This window comes from Strix aluco, chromosome Z, assembly GCF_031877795.1.
Source record: "Strix aluco isolate bStrAlu1 chromosome Z, bStrAlu1.hap1, whole genome shotgun sequence".
NCBI classification, from domain to species: domain Eukaryota; kingdom Metazoa; phylum Chordata; class Aves; order Strigiformes; family Strigidae; genus Strix; species Strix aluco.
The window spans coordinates 81,635,049-81,657,885 of record NC_133971.1 but is presented as its reverse complement, the minus strand read 5'-3'; the positions used below and the strand labels follow the sequence as shown (position 1 = coordinate 81,657,885).

The following is a 22,837-nucleotide window of genomic DNA, read 5'->3' as shown; positions in this document are numbered from 1 at the left end:
TGAGGAGGATGGTCCTTCCTCTCTATTTATTTGATTGCAATTTACCTAGTAAAAAGACCATATTCTGTTTTCTCTGATGGATGGCAGGTATTAATTTACTTTGCATATCCAGACATCCAGTGATTGATTGAGAGACTATTCAAAAAAGTGCCAGAGGCTTCAGGACTGTTAATACAGATATTCTGAAAACATCTACTACAGGTCTGAATAAAAAACACAGTCAGTCAAGCATCAGACAAATAACATAGTTTCACAGAACAAAGGAGACAACATGAGTAATAGCAACCATCCAGTGTGAAAGTCTACGAAACAATGCAGAAAACTGGCAGAAGAGCATTTGTTAGATCCATTTTGGGAACACTGTTAGGTGTTGAACAGATTTGCCAAAATCAAATGGCAAACAATTAGCAAAAGCCTTGAGCTAAGTTTTTCAGAGAAATGGTCAAACTTGTGTTCTATTTGTGTAGAGTACCTAAAACCAGGACCAGGAGCCACCTAGAGCAGCAGGGCCCTGGTCACTAATAGTGCTTAGCTACTAACTTGCTTACTGACTCCATTTTCATCTGTTCCAGCTGGCTCGTTCCCAGATTACATGCACAAGCAGCTCTGGGGAAAGTTTGCAGCTGCTCCTGAAAAGCAGAATGGGCAAGATCGCACTGGGAGGGGCTTTGACAACAGTCCTTTTAAGCAGGCAGGCTTGGCATCCTTTACTGCTGCCCTTACACCACACCCTGGGAAAAGCACGTGCTTCATTTCTCGTTACAAAACCACAACTCACAATATTTCTAACACTTTGAAAAAGATACGCTAGTGACTTACAGGCCCTGAAGAGATGTAGGGCCAAAGGTTTTTTTGCATGCATGTGGCCAGTTTGCTTTGAAAAAAGCTAGCCCTGAGCAATGCCAGCTTGAGCGAGTCTGCTGCACCAGTTGGCTGTGGGGCCACGGATCACTGCTCTGATCACCCTCTGATTTAACAGAACTGTCACTGCCACTAAGTAATACTGCTGTTTGGATTGCTTTTTTCTTGGTAAAACTGTAGTCCAGGGAACAACAGTAAGTCCCTCCAGCTGCAACTGAAAATATCAGCACTGACCATGGATGGAGAGGCAGGAAGCTGATTCCAGCTTTCCTACAGTGCCATTCTTACCTTTGTGATGGAAAACATGTATACTCTCCCTTCTTCTTTCTTCATGTCATTCATAAACATTGGTGCACCCACAAGCAGCACATCTGTCACAGAATCTCTGTTAACATCTACTGAACACACCACACTGCCGAAGTAGGAGCCAATCTGAAATCAGTAGTAAGAGTCACATTTGTCTGTGGATTTTGTAAAGCATAATGTTAAGCACCTGACTCAGAAAAATTACACCCAGAAATAGTCCAATACTAATGAATGAAACTTCCCATTGGAATGAAATTACTCTATAACATACTCCAGTGTTTGAAGAATCATATCATCACCATGTGTCCATTGTTTCTGCCCAGTAGCTGCTGCTATGGCTTTACCACGCGGGAGTAAGAATGCAAACAGGGAATAAACTATGGGAGGTATATTGGTATATTTTTATATATTAAACTGGGTACATGAAACTACCCAATCTCTTACTTAGTCTCAGATTTGTCTTACTAACAGACAAAACCAAACCCATCTAAACTCACTGCTCTTTTCCAAATCTCTTCCAAAGCAGCTTCCAAATTTCTCTTTTGATGCTATCTACTTCACAACTTCTCAGGCAGAGTGAAGCTCACTGAGTCTCTCTCAATGGGAAGAGCTGACAGAATGATACATCAAGTAGCTTTGCATATTATCTTTTACCACTAATTAGATGACTTTCTAAAAATACTGTTTAAAAGTTACAGTTAACCTCATTGAAATAGTCTAGTGGCAAAGTTCAGATGGTTTCTAAAGGCATTGCAAGAAAGTGGAATTTTTGAAGCAAATACATTGCAATTTACTGCTGTGTCAATAAAAACAGATGCCTGCAAAATCTGCATTCATGACCAAAATATACTTGCCTGCTCGCCTCTCTGGGACTGAACAATTGTGATATTACCATCATTGTCAACATCATAAACCACTACTCTGCCAGTGTAGTTGGATCTTGGTGCACCAGCAACAAAATAGACAGAGCTCTGAGTTGAGAGAACAGCAACAGAATAACCTGGGGAGAGAAGCCAACATTTAACATGTGTGAGAGACCATTAACTACAAGTCGGCAGTTGGTTATCCATAAAGGCAGAGGATGAATCAATCTGGTATGTTAGTTGCAGAGACTGATGCTTCCAGACGGGAAGTTAAGCTGCCACATATGCATAAAATTTGCAATAGTCTTCTGCAGAGAACAATGACACACAGATCAAGTTGAAGCAGGCTTGCAGAATAGCATGGACAATAGTTTAGCTTATTCAGTAAAACGTAGACCACAAGAATGTCATGCTTGTGGAGATAGGAAAAAGAGTGCAAACAGTGTCCTTGGAATGAAAAAATAAAGAGAAACATGAGATGAACGTTTGGGCCAGCCTTCAAACTAGGGAGGAACACCTAGCTTCTGCAAAGCTTGCAGTGCATTTTCTCACAGCTCACCAAACCAGAGCCCAGTGCTTTGGCTGAATACAACAGGCTACATTAATAGCTTGTCAGCTGAAGGGCTTAGATTGATTGAAGTTCTTTGAACATTTTAATCCTCATTCCCTTTATTCTAACATTATTTGCTTTCAGGAAACATCTTTTAATACCTGCAAATATTTTAAACATGTATTAGCACTATAAATCTAGCATTACTACATATTTTACATTTCTGTGGTTTAATTACAGCAAATTTATTTTAACAGAAGAAAACAAAATTATCCTTTATAAAGACTATAGTTAAACTGAATAACAAAATCCCAGTGATCAGGCAGAATATGCAGGTCTTTAGCAAGCTGCAGGACAATGTAAGAACCACAGTCTAAGAGGATTATGCCTTGGTCAGTACATACATCAGTTTAATTCAGATTTGTATTGAAACACTTTTTCTAGGGAGGGAACGCCATTGGAGACTAGAAGTTCAACAACCAACAACAAACCAAGATTTTATTCTGCAAGTTAAGGCCACATGTTCCTAATTAATACAGCATATAGCCATTTGAAATGAGAGGGTACAGTGCAGAACAGGGGCCAGTCTAGCAAGCTGTGACGTGCTAGTAGTCCCTTTAGCTTGGGCTCCCCCAGGCTGGTGAGAGAGCTGATATGGAGAGCTCTTAGTATGGGACAGAAGGAGGTGGAAAGGAAACGAAAGGACAGAAAAGGCAACAACATTGTTTGCTCCAAAAACATTAAGACCAATACTCTAAAAGTGCCGTGTGGAGAAGTGCTGAAAGGAAATGACCTGACCTTTTAAGAATTATTCTAGAAAAAAGGAGGAATGGGAAGTCACACATGCAAGAGAGCTACTGCTTATTAGGTTAGGTTTAGATTTATTCATTGTGTTGGATGCAAGTAATGCTAAACCATAGGGAAAAAAACAATGTTAGTTGCAAAAATAGCATCTCATTAAGTAACTTCAAGGATACAAAAGTCATAGGTGCTTAATGTAGTAGCATTATTCAGGGATGAATTGCCAGAGCAGGCATATTGTAAGTGTGCAGAAAACATTTCAATGAACTGAGAAGACAAACCGACTGGCTTTGTTAGGTCACAAAAACATGCATCAGAAAATATATGGGGTTTATAAACAAAATGTCTGTCAAACTGCAGCATTATTCCTAAAACTCTAAACTGGACTGGGAAGGGCCAAGACAAGAGCAAGCACAGATGAAACAATAGCAAGTCAATCAACTTCTCATCCACACGTAAATGGGGAAGTACATACAAATATTAAAAGAAGGTACCCATAATGATCAGTATGATACACTAAGCAGTCTTTTCAAATCCCATGACTTCTTATATCTCTGTGACAAAACCTGATTTTTTTTCAGCTTATCACATTGATATGAGTAGCATTTTAAAAACACAATAAAAAAGATTTCATTCATGAACTGTTGACCAGTAAATAAAATCCTTTTGGATGTAAAATTCTTTTTATATTCTCAAATCAGTTCTTAACAGGAGTCTGGCTAGAGCAGAATTTTCCAAGTTCTTTAGTATCTTAATAAAGGTTTGATATATTTCCAGATTTGTATTTCAGCCCCTTACCTAGGTAAGAGCTATGATTTCTGTCCTGTAGAATCTTCTCAAACACATGACTTGGAAAAGTGGTAACTCTGTCTAAAGACTCCTGAATTACTGTTCCACTCCAGTCGTAGGCCCCAACAGCACCCAGCAGCAAAACATCCTTTAAAAAATAAAAATCAACATTTTAGAACTACTTATTTTAGAAAAAGTGTGAGCAAAGTTACCATACGTAATTTCCTACATCACTGGGTTTAAGGCAGTGATGTACAGTCTAATGACTGCAAGCAGTTGACTGGAGCTGCTTACAGTTACCACTTACTTGCAGGACTTTACTGCCCTGTCCAGAAGGATCATCACCCTTCTACTACAAGAGGGTAAGTGACTGCTTTAGCTCCCATGGCACTGCAACTCGAGATAAAATGTGTTTATTTAAACACTGTGATAATTTCCTAAGCCTGTCCACCCTGGAGCTGGGCTTGCCAAGTCTATGCTTTTATGCACTTATGATCCTCAGAAGACTGAGGATCACACAAACAAAACCGTAAAAACAAAAAAAAAAGCTAAAGCCCCCTTTTTGATGACAAAAGTGCTAACAACAGCACACAAAAGCTGATGGAAAAAGATACAAAATTTCATTCTTTAAGTAAGGAGATGTCCTTGAGAGAACAGTTAAATCTAAAATCCAAATTAAATTGGCTTATTATACAGAATACTTAATACAGAACTACTTAGACTTGTATGCGGAAAACAACCATAGTTTGTATTATTCACATTATTAAAATTCTTTATTGAACTCAGATAACATTATAGAAAGCTGCAATAAAAATAGGGCATGTAGTTTTCCTGAAGAAACCCCAAAATCTTTCACAATTTTTGCCATTTCCTAACACCAAGTGTTTGGCAAATTAAAACTTAAATTTGCGCAAATACAGAGGACTTTTTAAAAATTACTTCATTCATCTTCAAGGGCTATGAGAAAGAAACAACCTTTGTGTCTTTTCAGTTGAAAGTTGCTTGAACCACATTTGAATTTTATAAAGAGGACCTACGTGGTCAAGATAATCTTAAAATTGATCAGCATGAAAAATATATCTGTTTTGTTATTCTTATTTTCTAAGTGACATATGCTTTAAACAAATATTACTAACTTTATAAAAATTAGACAAATTCTTCTCAGACTTAATTTATTTATATCTTGGTGCCTGCCTAGAAATATACCAGCTTTACAATATGGTTTCAAATCTTCTGAGTTATTCAACTGCAAAATATTAGCTTGGAGCAATTGAATTTCATGCTACATGAACTCAGAAATGACAAATCATTGGATTAACACATCTCAAAATCATTACATGAAAGAAACTGTTACTCAACTCTACATATTAATGTGTATTTTTTCATTTTAGAGATATACACCATCTATTAGAAGTAATTTTTGTGGTATTCAAGTTAAAAATAAAAGAAGAGGATAATTTGACATTCTCCTGCTTGTAAAAAAAAAAAAAGTCTTAAAAACTGGTCATTGTGTTTTATTAGTCTTACTTTGTTGCACTGCTATGTATTCATGTCTACATAATTACATCTATTTATATAATTAAATAATTAAATTCACATACCTTTTTTTGTGAGTAATATGCACTGAAGCCCACCTGTGACATTTCCATTTGGAATGTATCACCTTGATCCGTACCTGGTAAAAGATTCATTCACATATTGTTAGCCCTATAGAACCATACAAGAGATCCAATCTTGCTGTCTGTGAGTATAGCTACATAGGGACTGTACGTTATTTTTTCTAAATCCACCAATTGTGCTAAAGCATTTCCAACATTTACAAACAACAGAAATCTGAGAGCTAATGAATTCTAGAATATTAGGAGTATTTAATGGCAAATTGATAAGATGGAGCCACAATGCTATGAGTCTTTTCCAAAAGAAAAGGCAGAAGATCATAATAAGGATGGCTTGAATCAGTCTGTACAGTCTTGTCACTGTAGCTAATATGTTTTTATGTTTCTCAGAAACACTAAAATACACTGAAATTAGCAGCTTTAATAACTGTATATTCACAACTTTCAAAAAGAATATGAATGTTTATTGTCATATAGGACTTATAAAAACTGTTGCAATTGTCTTGAAAAATAATGTGACATCCGGGAATACTTCCTAAACTACACGGATGGCACTTGAGTAAAAGGGAGTTCAACGGGAGTACTCAGCAAAACACAGGAGAGGGAGCTCAACTGATCACCTTGACTTGATTAGCAGCATGGGCCTAGTAAAGAATAGACAAGAGATGAAAGAGAAGGGAAGATTTCATCCTGAACACAGGAAAGTTGCAGCCATTAAAAGCTCTTTAGGGAGGGCTGAGGACAGGACACAAGCCTCCCAAGCAATTTGACTTTAAAAAGCTGGCTTTTGGGGGTGACAAAGTGCCTCTGAGTTGCCTCTACAGTACCCTCCTCCAAACTGTACACAAAGGACTGTGGATGATGCTAGGGACAGAGCCTGGTAGACGCCATTCAGATTGCATTACTGTAGCTTTTCAGTTTTGTAATCAGTAATCTAGTCTTCTGATTTGCTTTTTAAATTTACACTTGCTTAACTTTCACACAGGTGAATCTGATAAGCGTAAGATACCTGTACTCTTCCAATGGTAATAGCTCCAAATACATGCAGATGCATACGGACAAGCCCCAGTGGATGCCTGAAGCCCAGGATGACTGAAATTTTCAGCAACTGGATAATATTTCCCACAAACTGCAGAAACTAACTTGAAGCTCAGGCTTATTAGGGGCGGGGGTAGCTGGGGGAACCAGCTGTGCAAACCAGAGCCCTCCTGGGGAGCAGCCCCATAGCACCAGCTCCCCTTGTTTTCACAGTACTACAGTGAGGCGAAGCGAAATAAAATCCTTAGCTCATCATCTGGGAGAATCTGATCTAATTTTTCAGAGACATTGAGTATTTTACCTTCTATACTAAAAATGCGCTCTCCAAGTGTTCCTGCTTCTTCCAGTAGTGCAGCCTCAGATGACACATTAAAGAAATACTTGTCTGTTGGATGACTAGCAATTCCTTTGATTTCTTTAATTAAGTTTTTAGTATCAAGTTCATTCCTGATTAAGTATCCTAAAACCTTGGGTAAAAAAGAACAAAATAAGAAGAGGGAAGGAAATGATGGTGTTACTCCATTTCCTCCTGTATTATTTGAGTAAGTATTCTACATATTAAAAAAAAAATTACCTTCATACAGATTACTGAATTGCTTATCAGACTGTATTCCTATACAAGGGACTATTCAGATAGGAAAAATATATAAACCAAGGCAAAGGAGAAAACCACTGAATTTGCTCAGATAATACTGGCTTTCCTTTTTCAGCCAGTTAAAGAAGACCAACGTTCCACTAGTTTCTCCTAGTTTCAGTCCCACCAGTGTAACAATGCATGCATTATATACATCTTATGTATAGAATATGCACTTTCATACATACACAACAAAATGATCTTTCAAAAATATCAATAATTATAGTATTACTTACAGCAATGCCAAATCTGGTTATATTATCTTCATTGCATTTACCTATCACTGTTTTCAAGTTGGAGCCATCGTGTGATTCACCATCTGTCACAACAACCATCACTTTTGTGGCTGTCGGACGTCCTCCCGATTCAGGTGAAAAGGCATACTGTCTGTTATAAGATATTGACTTTATCAAATGTCAATTTATAATGCATGGAATTCAGTATATGTACTGTAGCGAATATGTCTGTTGCTGACTTAGAACAAGGCATCTGTAGGGTTTTTTTATTTGTAAATTAACAATCTACAGCAAGAACTTTCAATTATGCTTCTGATAGTTGCTTCTCAAAGCACTGCTCAAAGAGCCATCAGAAATGTAATCAAGGAAGTAGGAAAAAAAGCCCAAGTAGGACTGGACGGTATTTCTCAAAAATATACATTCTGGGGAAAACAGCATTTTTTATTTTTTACAAATGTTTCTAAAGAAAAACTTTTTTGTTGGAACTATTCATGTTCTGTAACACCAGAGTAGCCAGGAATTGGCTCCACCAAGTTCAAACAAAAGGGAGAGGAGTATTAATAATAGGTTCCTTAATACTACTGCAAATATTGGCTCCATTGAAGGCTGAGTCTGTTCCTAAATAAAATTTTCAAGGCCATCCGATTCAGCATGTACTTTGGCTTAGAGTCCTATCCTTGCTTCAACCGCAAAATAGCATCTTCCTATTGAGAAACAGACCTGGTTTGTATACGTATTTAGAGTCATAGCATTGTTTTAAGTTCTTCCTATTTTTCCATGCTGCTGTTGCTGCAGTGACAAACTGACAACAGACAAAAGATTTTATTTTCTCTGCAGTCAACCAAAGCCTGACCTGCAAACACAAATCTTACTGGTCCCACCGAATACCACTTTATGTCTTTCAATGATTTTATATCTTTCCTAAAAGCCTGTCCATGCTGTTTGATGTACTGTCATTTTTAGACATCTGTGATAGCCCTGTGATAGCTGTTGGGTACCAGAACTACTTTAGTGTAGACTTCAACCCAATGGTTAAAGACATGCTTTTCAGCAATTCTCATTTACATATCCCTGTGCTGTTCTGCATGGGGCACTGTAAATGTACCTGAGGGATTCTGTGTGGCATTGGGAACCTCCTCAGGAGCTCCAAGCACATGCACTCCCAGTGGGAATGAAATTCAGGATGTGCTCATTGCCTTGTAAGGTAAGTTACAATAGTTGCACAGTAATCATCGATGTGTTTTACCTTGCATTGTCAATAGCTTTGAAAGTATTAGTGAGATCTCCTCCTTTCTGATATGTTTCCTCCATTGCTTTAACAACCTCATCCTTTGTTTGATATGTATTCAAGTTGAACACTACACGGGGATCATTTGCATACTGAATTAAACCCACCTATGCAATAAAGAAATTATGTTAGATTATCATGCATTGCAATCAGTTACATAGAATCATGATGCTTACTTATTTATCAAGTTGGAGTAAAAGATTTGCAGATGCACACAGGGTTATGATTTTCTTTCAACACATTTAAAACCAATTAACATTAACACATTTGGAAAGCAAAGAAAGCTAAAATGCTCTTTCACCTTATGTCATTTATTACGGACTACAATATGTTAATGCAAACAATCTGAAATAGTAGGCATTAAATGTTTGCTTGGTTACTTCTGGAAGAGCTGATGGATAGCAGTAATACAGGGAGCTCTGGGAAAAATGAGAAAATAGCAAAAATTCTACAAGCTGACAGCACATCAATCTGATCTCTTCTAAGGAAATCCTAAAGGTTAGTTACTCGACAGCACTGCAAGTCCTGTTTATTTTTAGTACAGGTGAAGCTAAAGACATATGCTAAGATGCATATTTAGTATGAAAGAAAAAAAAGATGCTAAAGGTGAGGTTCAGAATGGACTGAGCAGGAAGTCTAGCTTTTAAGCACCTCACTTCCAAAGTAGCCCAATGAAGAAGGCAGCCTTTGGGAGAGAGATTTCCACTGCCCCAGTCTTTGCTCCCAGAACTGTTTATGGAAAATGGACAACTGTAAAGACAGAAAATGTTTAAAAAAAAAAATCACAATAAAATTTTCTTTAACATCATCAAATTAAAAGGAAAAAAGGACCCAAAGATCAGATAGTAACCAAGCAGGAAAAACTCCTATTTTAAAGATGAAGCAGTTGTAAAGTAAGAGTCATATGAAAAACCCATAAAAAAATCTGTTTTCCTTTTACCACATCCCCACAGACTAAATACTTTTACACCTAATGCACGAAAGAGATCTAACTGCCCTAGATATAACCTAGACTTCTATTTCAGTTGGTTTATGTTTTGACTCAAAATCACTTTTGAAATAGGTTAGCTGTGAGATAAAAAAACAACAGTAAAAGATACAGGACAACTGCATAATCTGTGGCTTTGGAGGAGGTACCGTACTTTTTTTTTTTTTTTTTTTTTTTTTTTGTCTTTCTCACAGATATCTTTGACTTACCTGGGTTTTGTCAAGGCCTATGTCTAAGCCTTGTACAAATTTTTTCAAAAATGCCCGCACTGCATCCCAGGGATAAATGCTGTTTGACTCATCACAAACAACCACAACATCTATGACAGAGGAACACTCTAAAGCAAAAACAAAAAGCAGACATTAAATGCACTTTCAGTCTCAATATATTTAGAACTCTGTGGCTAAATCCAGAGGTGCATATTTAGGCCTCACACAGACAATGCTTCAGATCAGGAAGGTTTTGCCAGAATGAGGACTCAATAGAAGCATAGGTAGACTTTGAGCCTGTGCTGGTGCAATGCCTCTGAATTCAGAGGAGTGAGTCCATATTCGTATCAGCATTGGATCATGATTTGTCAGTCCTTATGTGTGAATCACAGGACTTTGCTTTTTGCACATAATTTTTTATAAAATTCCCAAATTATGAGTCCCTGACACAAAGTATCTTGATTTCATTTGATAGGTTTTTTTAATTGAATCTATTTTGCACATGTTGCCTTACTTTGAACAGCAGGAGAAAAGCTTCTTAGGATCTGGAAACTTGGACTGAGTTCAGAACAGACTCCTGTTGCATAGTATTGGCTTCCACACTGCTGTGCCCACAAGGGACCACAAGTCTTAAAAATAAGAACAAAAAGAAACTATAAAAATAACTAATACTTGTTTCACTGTATCCACATACAAAAGCACAATAAGCAGGACTAGAGGCATACAGAATCAGAGGAGCCTTCTTGCACTATCAGGCTAAATCCTTTGCAATCACGGTGATAGTGTCACCCCTTTCATAGACTCTTTCATTGAAAGGATTTTTTGTTCATGATCATCCTAGTGACTCCTTCTGCAAGCTGGCCCCTCCAGACTATGTGCAGCTATAACATCTAGGGAGTGTGACTTGGTCTGCAAGGACTCTGTGCTGCTTTAAGCCACCTGCTCTATAAACTTGATTTAAAACTAGGGTTGGTATTTGTACATCCCTTACAAGCGTGCAGAGAAGTACTCCCACTAACCAGGAGGTGGCATCAGAGCCACGAGCATGCAGGTCGCTGAGACGACGCAGAGAAGAGCTTTTCTTGCGGTAAATCTGATGACCAGACTGAAGAGTTTTGTGATCAGTGCGCGTAGACACACACATTTATCAATTTGAGAAGCTTTGTTCCCATGGGAAATGCACTTTGCCAAAATATTTACAAGTTAAACTTAATCTCCAGTGAGGGTGCTGCCCCACCGCATGCACTGTCCTATTTAGCTGCAGCTAGAAGTTTGGTCCTGGCCTCACATATCCCTTGGCTATGTGTTTTGTTGCCTCTTGGGGAAAATAATCTTGCATTTTTGCTGATAATGATCTCTAAAAAGAAACATTTTCAGCCAGTTCAACTAGCTGGTTTCATGACACTCATACCTCTGATATTAGAAGGATAGGTACAAAAGTACCTACATAGAAAAGATAGATACTGAGACAGTATTGTGTTATGAGGATACTTCGGGGGGGGGGGACGGGGGACGGATGGACGGATTTTCTTTCTAAAATAAAATCATGTTAGGAACTCAAGGAAAAAACAGAACCTCTCCATAACCTCTGTCCAACAGTTCTGAAAGAAATAGTTTAATTACATACACTTTCTGATTGCCCTATCCAGTCAGGAGAGACTGGAAAACAGAAAATGCACCACTTTCATTTAGGAAGACAGAATGAAGAGCATTATTATCCTTTTCTCAAGAATATTAAAAAAAATGGGTAAAGGCAGAAGTAAATGGAAACTGAGCTAATTCACACACTGGTTTACCAGTGGTAGACCACATCAAACTATCCTAACATATTTGACAAGATGGCAGATTTTCTAGACAAGAGAAAGGAAATATAACTATGTTATCTGATCTTAAGTGCTCTTGTGGTGCATGATTAATTTTACTGGAAAAAATGGGTATTTACAGCAGTGAGAGGTACAAAATAAATCATCATATTGGTAACTATGAAGCTGGAGGAGAGTTACCAGTCTTTAATTTAAAGTTATTTTTGAAGTTCTTTAGATCAATGTCATTTGCCCATTTTCTAGTTTTCTTCTGTATTAGTTGTTACTCAGAATTGTGATGTTAATCTTGGAACAAAACCCAGAAATGTTCTATAAACTTTACTGATTTTCACTTTAAAAAAAGGGAAAAAGCTCTCATGCTCTAGCATTGTTACGGTCAGAAATTTAAGATGCATCATTAATGCAAGGGAAAACTGGGAAATCACATATCAAGAACTAATTAACTTGAAAAGTGGAATATTAGAAAGGGATATAGACTTGCTCCTAAGAACTACTGTTAAGAAATGTGGACATAAACTGGGAGTGGAAGAGAGAGCAGCAGACAGATCAGACAGGGGCTGATTGCAGGGGTGACCATAAGCATGCAGCCAGCATGCAAAGCAAATAAGGCCTAAAGATGGGTGACAAGAAGCACTTGCAGTTGAGACAGGGAAATAGCAAATACAGTGCCATGGAAAGACTCATGTGGAATGCAGCATAGATTCAGTCATTCATATTTGAGAACTGTATTTTAGAAAGCACATTTCAGCCAAAAAACTCTGTGTTTGTTTAGCAAGGCAAAGGACAAAGGAGAACGATTGTGGGGTGATAAATACAGAAGGGAGATTTTACATGTAGGGAATGGGAACTGTTTATTTCATCTCAAGGCATAGCACTGCCCCAAGAACAAACTGATAGAAACTTAAATCAGCAATCTGGAAAAAAAGCACCTTTCCAACTGGACTAAGCATGCCTCAGAAAATGTAATGAGCATGTTGAAACGACTGCCCTGTACTTAGGACACCTATGGGAAGCAATCACATGGCATCAAACTGCTGAACCAACAGGACTCTGGAGCTGAGGCACAGACACACCAGGTTGTGTCACACTGAGTCAAGAAGCCCAGGGATGCAGCCCAGGCTGGTGCAAGCAGATGGAGGCTAAGAGAGAAGCAGCTGCAGGAGGAAGGAGCACAGTGAACTGGGAGGATGAAGCCCTAGGCATAACCCAAAGAGCACATCATAGAGGCCAGCTGCCAGAGACAGCATCTCAGAGCAAAGTCCTGGCTGGCAGCAGCTTGCAATTATGAGCAGACAGTCTCCACTTGTTGTCCAATTCTTGACATAACTAAGTCATGGGGTTTTTGATTTCTGTTGAGGCTGAGTCACAGATAAGCACCTATCTCCAGTACCACATTCTCCTTATGTCAGAAAGAAGTCCTATTGCCAAAGACATGGCTAACTCTTCATATATCTTAGCATTCAGCTTGGGGAGTTTTTTGTTACTTTATGCCATTTCAGTAGAGTCAGTCAATGTATGAATCAGGAAATTCTTTTTAACAGAGAGAGGTTCAAATATTATTAGAAGTTACAAATTTTTCTGCATGAGATGTTTTAAATCAGTGCAAATTTAAATTACAGATACAGATTAAAAGTGGACATGCATGGGACAGTATTAACAGTAAATAAAAGTATTAACCAAGAGAGAGAATAAAATTTGTTTAATCAGTATCTTCTCAAACAACAATCAAAAAGAGCACTGTTGCTGTATTTTGAAGTTATGATTAACTCAGAGAGCTGCTTTAAAGGCTGGAATTAGATCTACTTTTATGTACTTCAGTGAACTGGGCTATATGGTAATGAAGTTAATAAACATTTGAATACTTCTAGGATTACTAGGAAGATGCATAGAAAAACACAAAGCTTAAAGTCAGTCTCAAAGCTCTTTTGTCTGTAGTTTATTGTTTCACTTAATTCCTGCACATGCCTACTATGTATGCATCAAACTGGAATACACCTACACTGCCACAGTCTTCATGCTTATGGTTAAGATTATAAAAAAGCATATTAAACAGGCATTTATTTCCTTTCAATTATGATATCTGTTTTACAGGCTTTAAGGAGAGTGTTTGCAGAATATACACATAGAAAATGCATCCTTCTCCAGTTCACTAACCAAATAAATCAACATATCACAGATCCACAGGGCTAGAAATCCTAACGTCACTGTGAAAATGTGTGTGGTGGAGGAGAAATCCCATACTGTCTTTTGAAAGCATAATCAGAACTGTATAAGACTGTCTTAAAGATGTCCATGGTGGAAATATTCTCACCTATGTTGTCTGGCTTAAATTACAGAATCATTAATTATGGGCCCTTCCATAAGATATTTAGATAAATAACAAAGTAGAGAATTATTTATTTTCCTGATTTTGGACCCTAGGTAATTGACAGTGCGATGGAATATTTTCAAATATGCAAGACATTATTAATCTATGCTGCATAATAAAATACATCCAGCTTGGACAATTCTAGTTTCTTCATTCCCCTCAGGAATTTGTTTGTACTGAATATGTCCTTGATACATACCAAAAATCCTCCTGTTCTTGAATTCTGTATCAGAGTCAAGCCAAGGTTCATGTCTTCCTTTATCTCAGTCACATTTGCAATATTTATTAAAGCTGAAATAAAAACAGATTAGGTAATTAGAAAATAGTAAAAAGATGTAGAAGCAATCTAGTAAATTAGAATTCCTTTTAGAAAGCTTGATTTCTCAGAACCTAAAATGCCTTTTCCAAATGGCTGGATACTGTTCTGAGACAAAAGAAATGAAAGCTAATCTTTGTCAAAAATTTGCTAACCATTAACTACAGACGTGAGTTAAGCATGGCCATTTAGAGTACCTGCCCTCAATAGAGCTGAAGGCAAAAGAGAGGAAGAAACGGTCTACCTATTGAGTATTTTTGGCTGGCTGAGTAGCTGCAGCTGAGCAGCTACTATTACATTCCTCAGGACAACAGATTCCTCTGATCCAGTATCAGGCTTTAGACAAAAACCTGGAAGGGGTGGTGGAGGACTGAAATGCTCCACACTACAAATTAATATAAAGTAGGCGTCTCAGCACACTCTGCTGCCCCATATTTTCACTGTATCCAAATATTTTATACTTAGTTTGCAAACAGACAGGAAAGGCTTCATATCCACTCACACTCTCATCCCTTGTGTACTCCACATTCGCAAGTCCTCCCGGGCACAGACCCCCCTCACCCACCTGATACCTGGACCTGAGCCCCCCCTATGCTGGCTGGTTCAGCTGAAAGTTGGCTAGTGAACACACACACATGCACACCTGGTTTGGGGACGATACAGACATTCACCCCCCCAGCAGCCCACACAAGGCCCCCCTGGGCTGTGACCCATGGTCCTGCTCCAGCTGCCAGCACAGAGCCCCTCACTGACATAGAGCCCTGGTTCCCCCCAGCAGCTGATTTTGGGACACACACCGTTCCCGCCCCATGACTGGAGGTTAAAGACCCCAACGGCTCCAGCAGCTGATGCTGAGATCCCAGTGGCATCAGAAGCTGGGACCACAGGTCAGGGCACCCACACCCCTGGCCCAATTGCAGCAGCAGGCACTAGTTTTCACTCACACACACACGGGTCTCACCAGTGTGAGGCACTGAGTCCTTGCAGCATGCTCACACACGTACATGCACACAACAGACTGAAATTACGCAGAGAAAGAGTTAAGAAGAGATTTAATAAGATAGATTGGCCTGGTACAAAACCAAGGAAAAACTGAACAATTGTAGCAGGACGTTATTCATTACAACTTACCTTGTAAATTCAATTTTTTACATGTGGTTTTGGACGTATCAACGGGACATGCATAGATATCTCCAGTTCTGTTAGTGGGATAGCCACTCCAGGGTGAACCAATCAATAACCTAAAGTAACAGGAACTTCATTAGGTCTTTAATGATACTGGAAGAGTCCAGCAGCATTATTGCACTGCACAGTGTAGGTAACAGGTAAAGAAGCTGTTACCACATATAGCACCTAAGGCACTCAGGAGTTTTCTCCAGAGCTCTTCAGAAGCTTTACTTAATACACTGGATTCACCAGGGGCAGCTTCAGTGGAGAAGCCTCTGGGGATTAGGTTGCCTCAAATATGTGTAGTGTTGTTTCTGTGACATTATGTTGCAGTGTTGGAAGAAATACAGCAAAGATATTACTACATACAGATGCATACGAATTTAGAAATATATATATTCTGGGGATTGAGAGACAAAAAAATTGTCCTGTCAGTTAAATGGTTAACTGATTCCTTAAGTTACTCTTTTAACTGCTAAGAAGCATTTCCTACAGGATCTGCTCAGCAACAGTCAAATCCTTATGTCTGAGCTTGAACACTGCCACACCTTGACAACACTGAGTCAGAAAGAAAATACAGCAGGTGATAACAGTCTACTGCATGAAGTTTTTAATCCTGAACAAGAAAGTGAAGACTTATGGTAATTTGTGCCTACAATACGAAGTGATTCACTTTCTCTGACTCATTCCTTTGTCTGTCTGCCTTAAGGTTTCCCCTCCAATATCTGCTCCTCAAGACCCCTTTTTATCTGAAAGCCTTCACAAAACTAGTTAATTCACCCCCTGGGGATACTGCTTAAGAACACCTATTTTTCAGCACAACTCACAGTGAAACCACCAGACAGTATAGGCACACATAGGGCTAGAAGAGAAGTACAGTTCTTTATACAGTTTAACTTGCAGTGAAAGAAGGGTAAGGCAAAACACAGACATAGGAAGATTACCTCAAGGGATATGAAAAAATGAAACGGATTATTAGAAAGTAGGGACTGTGGGTATTTATTCCAGCATCGATATGACTTTCCTTTCATACAGAACACTCTATGGTAGTAATTAATGCATTTATGGGACAGTAAAACGACAAGCAATGGGACCCCAGTACAGAATATGGAGTTTTGTTAAGAAACTATTTTTTTTAGGTGGTCAAGAGGTTGCTAAAAGCAAAACTGTCATCCTCTAAAATGTTATAGGTAGCTAATTCAAAGACCTTGCACTATAAGAAGAACACATTTTACAAAATTATGTTTCAAAGCAACCACAATATATCATAATAACTTTCCAGGGATCGTCTGATTGTACTGCTGCAATTTTATAACTAGTTTGAATAAAATGGCTTTGATAAAAATATGAAGTTTTAGATGCACAAGCAATAGTTTGAGTCCTTTTTAGCTTTCTCAAAGAAAACTCTGCCAACTGCATTCTTTTAGTTTATTTCATCTCAATTAAACTTCTGTTTTACCAGTTTGGTTGGGGGTAACTTCAGATTTTATTTTCTTTGTGTAGGAATATTTTAAAAATACCTACCTCCTTCTCAGTTATTTTGTGGAAAAACAGTGATTAAGCAGGCAGCAGGAACAGGATTTTGTTTACTTCTTGCATCTCTAAGCCTGCAATTCAGGTTCATACAAATACCTCTCTACATAAAATCAGTGTATCTTACACCAGCTGTGAGCAGGCCTCTGATCTTCTTGTTATTTTCTGAGGAATATAGCCTTTTCTGCACAGTGGAAACCACCACCACCATAGCTCAGGACCAAATAACCAAAGCTCATGAGAAACTACTCCACTGGTCATGTGCTGATAGATGATACAACCTGCAAACACTAACAGTGACACAGAGGGCTATAGCCAGTCAATAGTGATTGACAGGAGGAAGACATGGTGTTACAGTCTCCCCCATTGTTACGTACTGCAGAGTTATTTACATTCATAAAATGCTAACTGGGCTGATGGGAAAGAGAAAGGGCTACCAGTTTTTGTGGAAACAGAAAACAGTTTTAAAAAGGATGGCAGCACTGCATGTGTAATATCTGAAACTGGAATAGCTTTTCAGCATTAACTGTCAACCTGAACGTTGCACTGTGTATGTTTATAAGTATTTGCATGTTTTTTCTGAGTTTCCCAGAATGCAAATGTATTTCAGAGTCCCTGCAGGAAGACAGGTGCTGGTCAAAGAATGACCTTTAACAGATCTTGGAAATACCCCCTGCACCACACCATCTGGTCACAAAAGTCACTGCAAATCTCTGTGCCACACTGGCACTGCTCTGCAGCAATGGGTTATCCTGAAGTCCAAAGCAGAGTTTCAGTCATAAGCCAAGTGAGAATGACAGAAGAGGAGGAGAAGCAGCATGTTTGAGCACTAGCTGTTCCCAAATCCATGCCTAACTCCAACCCTCATCCTTGCTATTGACAAAAACTAGAGACAAACACTATCCACAGTTTAGAAAAAAGCAGTTCTCTCCCTTTCAGCATGCATATTTGTGATCACTCCACGGGCTTTATGCTGCTTAGCAGTAATGTGGGCTCTGAAACTCCTGTTTTCCCCAACCTCAACATTAATTCCAATACAGACATCCAGTCATACCAAGAAACCACCACTCTTCATACCCAATCCACTTCTAGAACTTAATATTCACAACTGTATTTTACTTTTGCTAACCCTAAAACTAACCTTGTAGCTGTTGCATGGTACAAACAGAAAAATATAAGCCAAACAAAACAAACTTTTCTAATTTTAAACACAAATCTAAATCTATGCCAACTGTGCTCAAAGAAAACTTAATTTTGTCTTTAATTCAGCTTGCACTCCTGATACTTTACTGAAAGTTATTATACTACCTTCCCCTTTGTTGTATTACCCTTGCTTGTAGATTTGTAGGGTCCATGAATCTCAATGCCATAACTATGCTGTAGGCCAAAAAAGACACACCATACACAGAATTTAACACTTAGAACTGACTATTACTGACACTGATTTTTCAGAAAAGTACAGTGCTATTAAGCCTCTTTCCTTATTTGACTTAACTAGTCTAACCTGCCATCAATATGCTCCTGAGAAAAAGTTATTAACCAGCTTCTGCCAAGCCTAGCCCTCTACTTTTAATTGCCAACCTTAAAGGTCCTAGGAAATAACTTAATTATTATTTCTCTCATATCCTGAGACTTACTTAAACTTAATACTAGCCTTAATCTATATTAGAAATCAGCAAGTCCTACATGCCTTTGAAGATTAACATAAACCATTACAGTAGAGTTACACAATACTGCTCTGGAAAAATGCATGTGTATCTTTCTGAAACATCAGAAGTTAAGAAAGCAAGAGAGTATCTGGCTAGCATCCTGCTAACTACAAAAATGTTTTTTACTGTGATTAAGTAGGATGCACATGAAGCAGAGTGAAACAGAATGCATAAGGAAAGAATGCTAGAAATGAGTACTAAAATACTTGAAAATGCTTGTTTCCAAATAAACTGTATCATGTATAGTGTATTAAAGGTCTTTTTCAGCCATGAGTTAAATATTTATTTTTATGAAACTTTCTTACGTGTCCTTGTAGACTGTCTTTACACAATACTATAGTGATTAGCATGTAATATTGCCACTGATTTTATTATTCAGCTCCTTGATCAGTCTACAACACTGTATACAAAGCAATGGAAGTACATGAAGTCAAATAAAGTTCAGCAGCAATGCCATACCACACAGGCTGCAGGAGTGGCAGATCAAAGTGCAACTGGAATTATTTCTGGGAAATTACACCATGACAAAGCTAGTAACTGGCAAAATGTGATGTAGCAGAAAACAAAATCAGAATTCATGGAGAAGGACTGAATTTCCAGCTGTTGGCAGAGCACATTTTATATTTTCTGGTTTTTTTGTTTTGTTTTGGGTTTTTTTTTTTTTATTCTTTTCATGCATTTGCTCTTTAGTGTGTTTTTTTTAAACACAAAGATGGCTAATAGGAAATAGGAAAATAAAAGTAGAAAGGACCTCCTCTAAAATCATCTGGCCCTTTTCCCTACAATTACAGGAAGCGATGAAATAGATATGAAGATCAGAAATTCACTCTCATGGATACTTCTCTGCACACCCTAAAACACTTATCACCATCTAAAACTTTTGATCCTTTGAACAAAAGACTCAAAACTTCAAAAACTACAGTGAGCTATGGCAAGAGAGTTTGACTGACAAACTTAAAGGCCTAGAAGACAGAAGCCAGAGGTGCTTCTCCAAGCAGGAAAAAGGCAAACTGTAGGGCATGCAGTTGGGGGAAGGAAAAGCTGGGCAAAGAACTCAACATTAGCAGTGGTGCTGGCACTGAAAAGATGGAGCTGTAACAATGGCAGCATTTTGCTCCAAAAAAAATGTTGGCAGAAATTACCCTCCTCATTAGAATCAGAAGTCTTTGAAAATGTATTGATTTCAACAAAAATTGCTACAGAAATGTGTCTTTTTGACAAAATATCTTACTGGTCTGAAGAGGCAACACACCACCTCAGGCAAAAGGCTGCTGGGCTTTGATGACTACTGAGCAGTATGCAATGATTTTTAAAACTATTTAGTGGTACAGTGATTATGTGATACATCAGTAAAGGCAGTGCATATTAAGATGTCATTACTGACGTATGTAATGAAACAAAATATTGTAAATAAGAAAAATATCATAACAAATTCAAAAATTAAATTCAAAAATTCCAAATCCTAAGCACGCAGACACAAATGAGCAGGGTGGCTGCAACCTGATACTAAACAGTACCTCAACAGCAGACTGAGATTTTAGCTCTGTTGTGGCATGTATCCACAGACTCAAGACACACATGGGTGAGAAAAAGCATTTTAACAGCTATATACAGCTATTCAATCTTCCTCACCTGAGACAGATATAAAACCAAATCTCAGCATGAAGTACTGTCATCTTTGCAGAATGTACTATCAGCTGCTGTTCAGGGCATGTGCACTCAAGATGAACTTGACAGGGTACCATCCACCCTTCTAAAAGATTATGTTTATAAAATAACAGAGAATTTGGTCTCAATTTAAGGTTCAAATACAGATAACCTCATGACAGGGAGAACCAGAGCATAAAATGAATGATGTTTCTGTTGTGGCTAATTACTTGTGTGGGGGACTGCGTAAACTTTTTTAATTGATGAGCTTCTTTGGTGTTCACAATTTTCCTTGAGTTCATTAAAGAGCTCCTGTTTTGAAATTCCCACTAGACACTGTGAAAAGCTTGAGCTATGCTTGACTTGCAAGTTTGTCCTTATTCACAAGCACCCCATGCCATCGATGCCCATCAATGCACAGCAGACCAGTGTCCAATTATCCTGGATCATCGGACTCCACACAAAAGGGGCTCCCTTGCTGGTTTCTGTCACAGCTTCCCAACACATACCAGCTCCCTCTATAGCCCTGCACTCCTAGATGGACTGCCAGCCCTCTTCTCTCTGAGCTCATCTTCAAGCAAAAGTGATAACATACTGATGCATGCAGTCTTAATTCACCAAAAATTCTCCTCTCATTTTCTATAGCCCTTACTGCCTCAGGAGATGTACCTCCCAGAAATACAGCTGAATAATATAACTATCATCTGCTGTTTTTCTGTATCTCTCCTTTCTGCTCTTTGAGAGATTACAGGATTGTTAAAGCTGTTTTTAATAAAGCATCATGTGATTTTATTAACAGAAGCAAGGCCTAGGAAGTGATGAAATTTCTGGTGGATCTCAGATTCTGGATAACCTCTCCCTTGGAGAGAGGTGCCACCCCAGCACTGTTTGATGTGGTGAGCCTGAACAGAGTTTTCAAGTGCATCACATTCTTGCTGGACAATAACAGTCTCTTCATAAAAACATATGGTGATAAATGGTCCTCTCTGACAAAAAGCAGCATCCCGATCCTATGCAAAGCTCAGATTGTTTATCTCACTCCTAGTTCAGCCATGTCAACAAACACTCTGCACACAGACTGCAGCCTCTACATCGCTTATAGGAGAAACCAACTCTACTGAGCAGCTTGAGTGTTGTGTTGTTTGTTTGTTTGTTTCTAATGATGTACAGAAGAAAAAGCTCTATTGTCCCCTGAAAAAGTAAACAGCCTAGAAATGAGGAGAACAAGAGACTACACTATAACTGACATTTTTTTTTAAGCTTGTCTGGAGAGACTGGAAAGAGCTTTTCTTCACTGAAGACTCTAACAAGTCATGGTTACTCAAACAAGAGCTGATAAAATATCCTTGACTTTTGGAGCTATGGTCAAACACCATGCACTGAAAGAACAAATGATGAAGTGCCTATCTACAGAAAAGTTTCCCAGCTTCATAATACTCATATACTTGGGAGAAGATAGGAAAAGTTAATCCAAAGTTACTTTCTTTCCTGAACTCCACAACACATTACCTGAGAAAGTGGTAGTGGAGGAGTTTTTACATCTGAAGTGAAAATAAAACAGGGAAACATAAAACAAACAGCTTGGGTAAGTCTGAAACCTAGTACTCCTTACAGAAAAACTCAGAAGAAGGATAAAACACAAAACATAATTTCTTCATGTACGAGTCAAAACATTCAATTTACTTCAGGCAGACATTCATGTTCTCCTTCGATGGCTTTACACAGAAGTTTTTCTAAAAAAAAAAAAAAAAAAAAAGAGCTCTGATCTATGGGTGACTAAACACATAATTAGAGCGGGCAGAAACACGGTGAGAAGCCACCACAACATCAGGCGAGGCGTGGGGGTAGGTTGGAAGCCTACTCAAAGGAGGGAGAGGAAATGCTGAGCTCTTAGTTCAGAGGATACAGCTCTGCTCTCCTCTTACTTTGCCTCCTGGTCACTGGCGGTAAACACAGTAATGCTGGAGATGCAGTGAGATCTAGGTAGTCTTACATCTTTGTATATGCAACCAATTGCAACTGCACAGTGTCTCCGTGCAGGGTTATGCATAAATGTCTCAGCTCAATATTTTTGTACGGGCTTTTCCAAACTTTA

General features: G+C 38.4%; 1 protein-coding gene across 3 annotated transcripts in view; it reads right to left on the bottom strand.

Moving 5' to 3' along the window:
- The window catches only part of ITGA2 (integrin subunit alpha 2), a 69,922-nt gene that overhangs the window by 27,039 nt on the left and 20,046 nt on the right, over positions 1 to 22,837 (bottom strand). For 2 of the 3 annotated variants that reach the window (XM_074813715.1, XM_074813714.1), the window contains 11 exons: positions 15,818 to 15,927; positions 14,570 to 14,661; positions 10,694 to 10,808; positions 10,180 to 10,307; positions 8,941 to 9,089; positions 7,695 to 7,845; positions 7,126 to 7,291; positions 5,772 to 5,845; positions 4,180 to 4,318; positions 2,022 to 2,167; positions 1,150 to 1,293 (listed from right to left, as the gene is read on the bottom strand). In XM_074813715.1, coding sequence (XP_074669816.1) covers positions 1,150 to 1,293; positions 2,022 to 2,167; positions 4,180 to 4,318; positions 5,772 to 5,845; positions 7,126 to 7,291; positions 7,695 to 7,845; positions 8,941 to 9,089; positions 10,180 to 10,307; positions 10,694 to 10,808; positions 14,570 to 14,661; positions 15,818 to 15,927 — 1,414 coding nt within the window. Of the gene's footprint in view, positions 1 to 1,149; positions 1,294 to 2,021; positions 2,168 to 4,179; positions 4,319 to 5,771; positions 5,846 to 7,125; positions 7,292 to 7,694; positions 7,846 to 8,940; positions 9,090 to 9,633; positions 9,927 to 10,179; positions 10,308 to 10,693; positions 10,809 to 14,569; positions 14,662 to 15,817; positions 15,928 to 22,837 lie in introns of those variants that run through there. The other variant, XM_074813716.1, reaches the window with a different exon arrangement.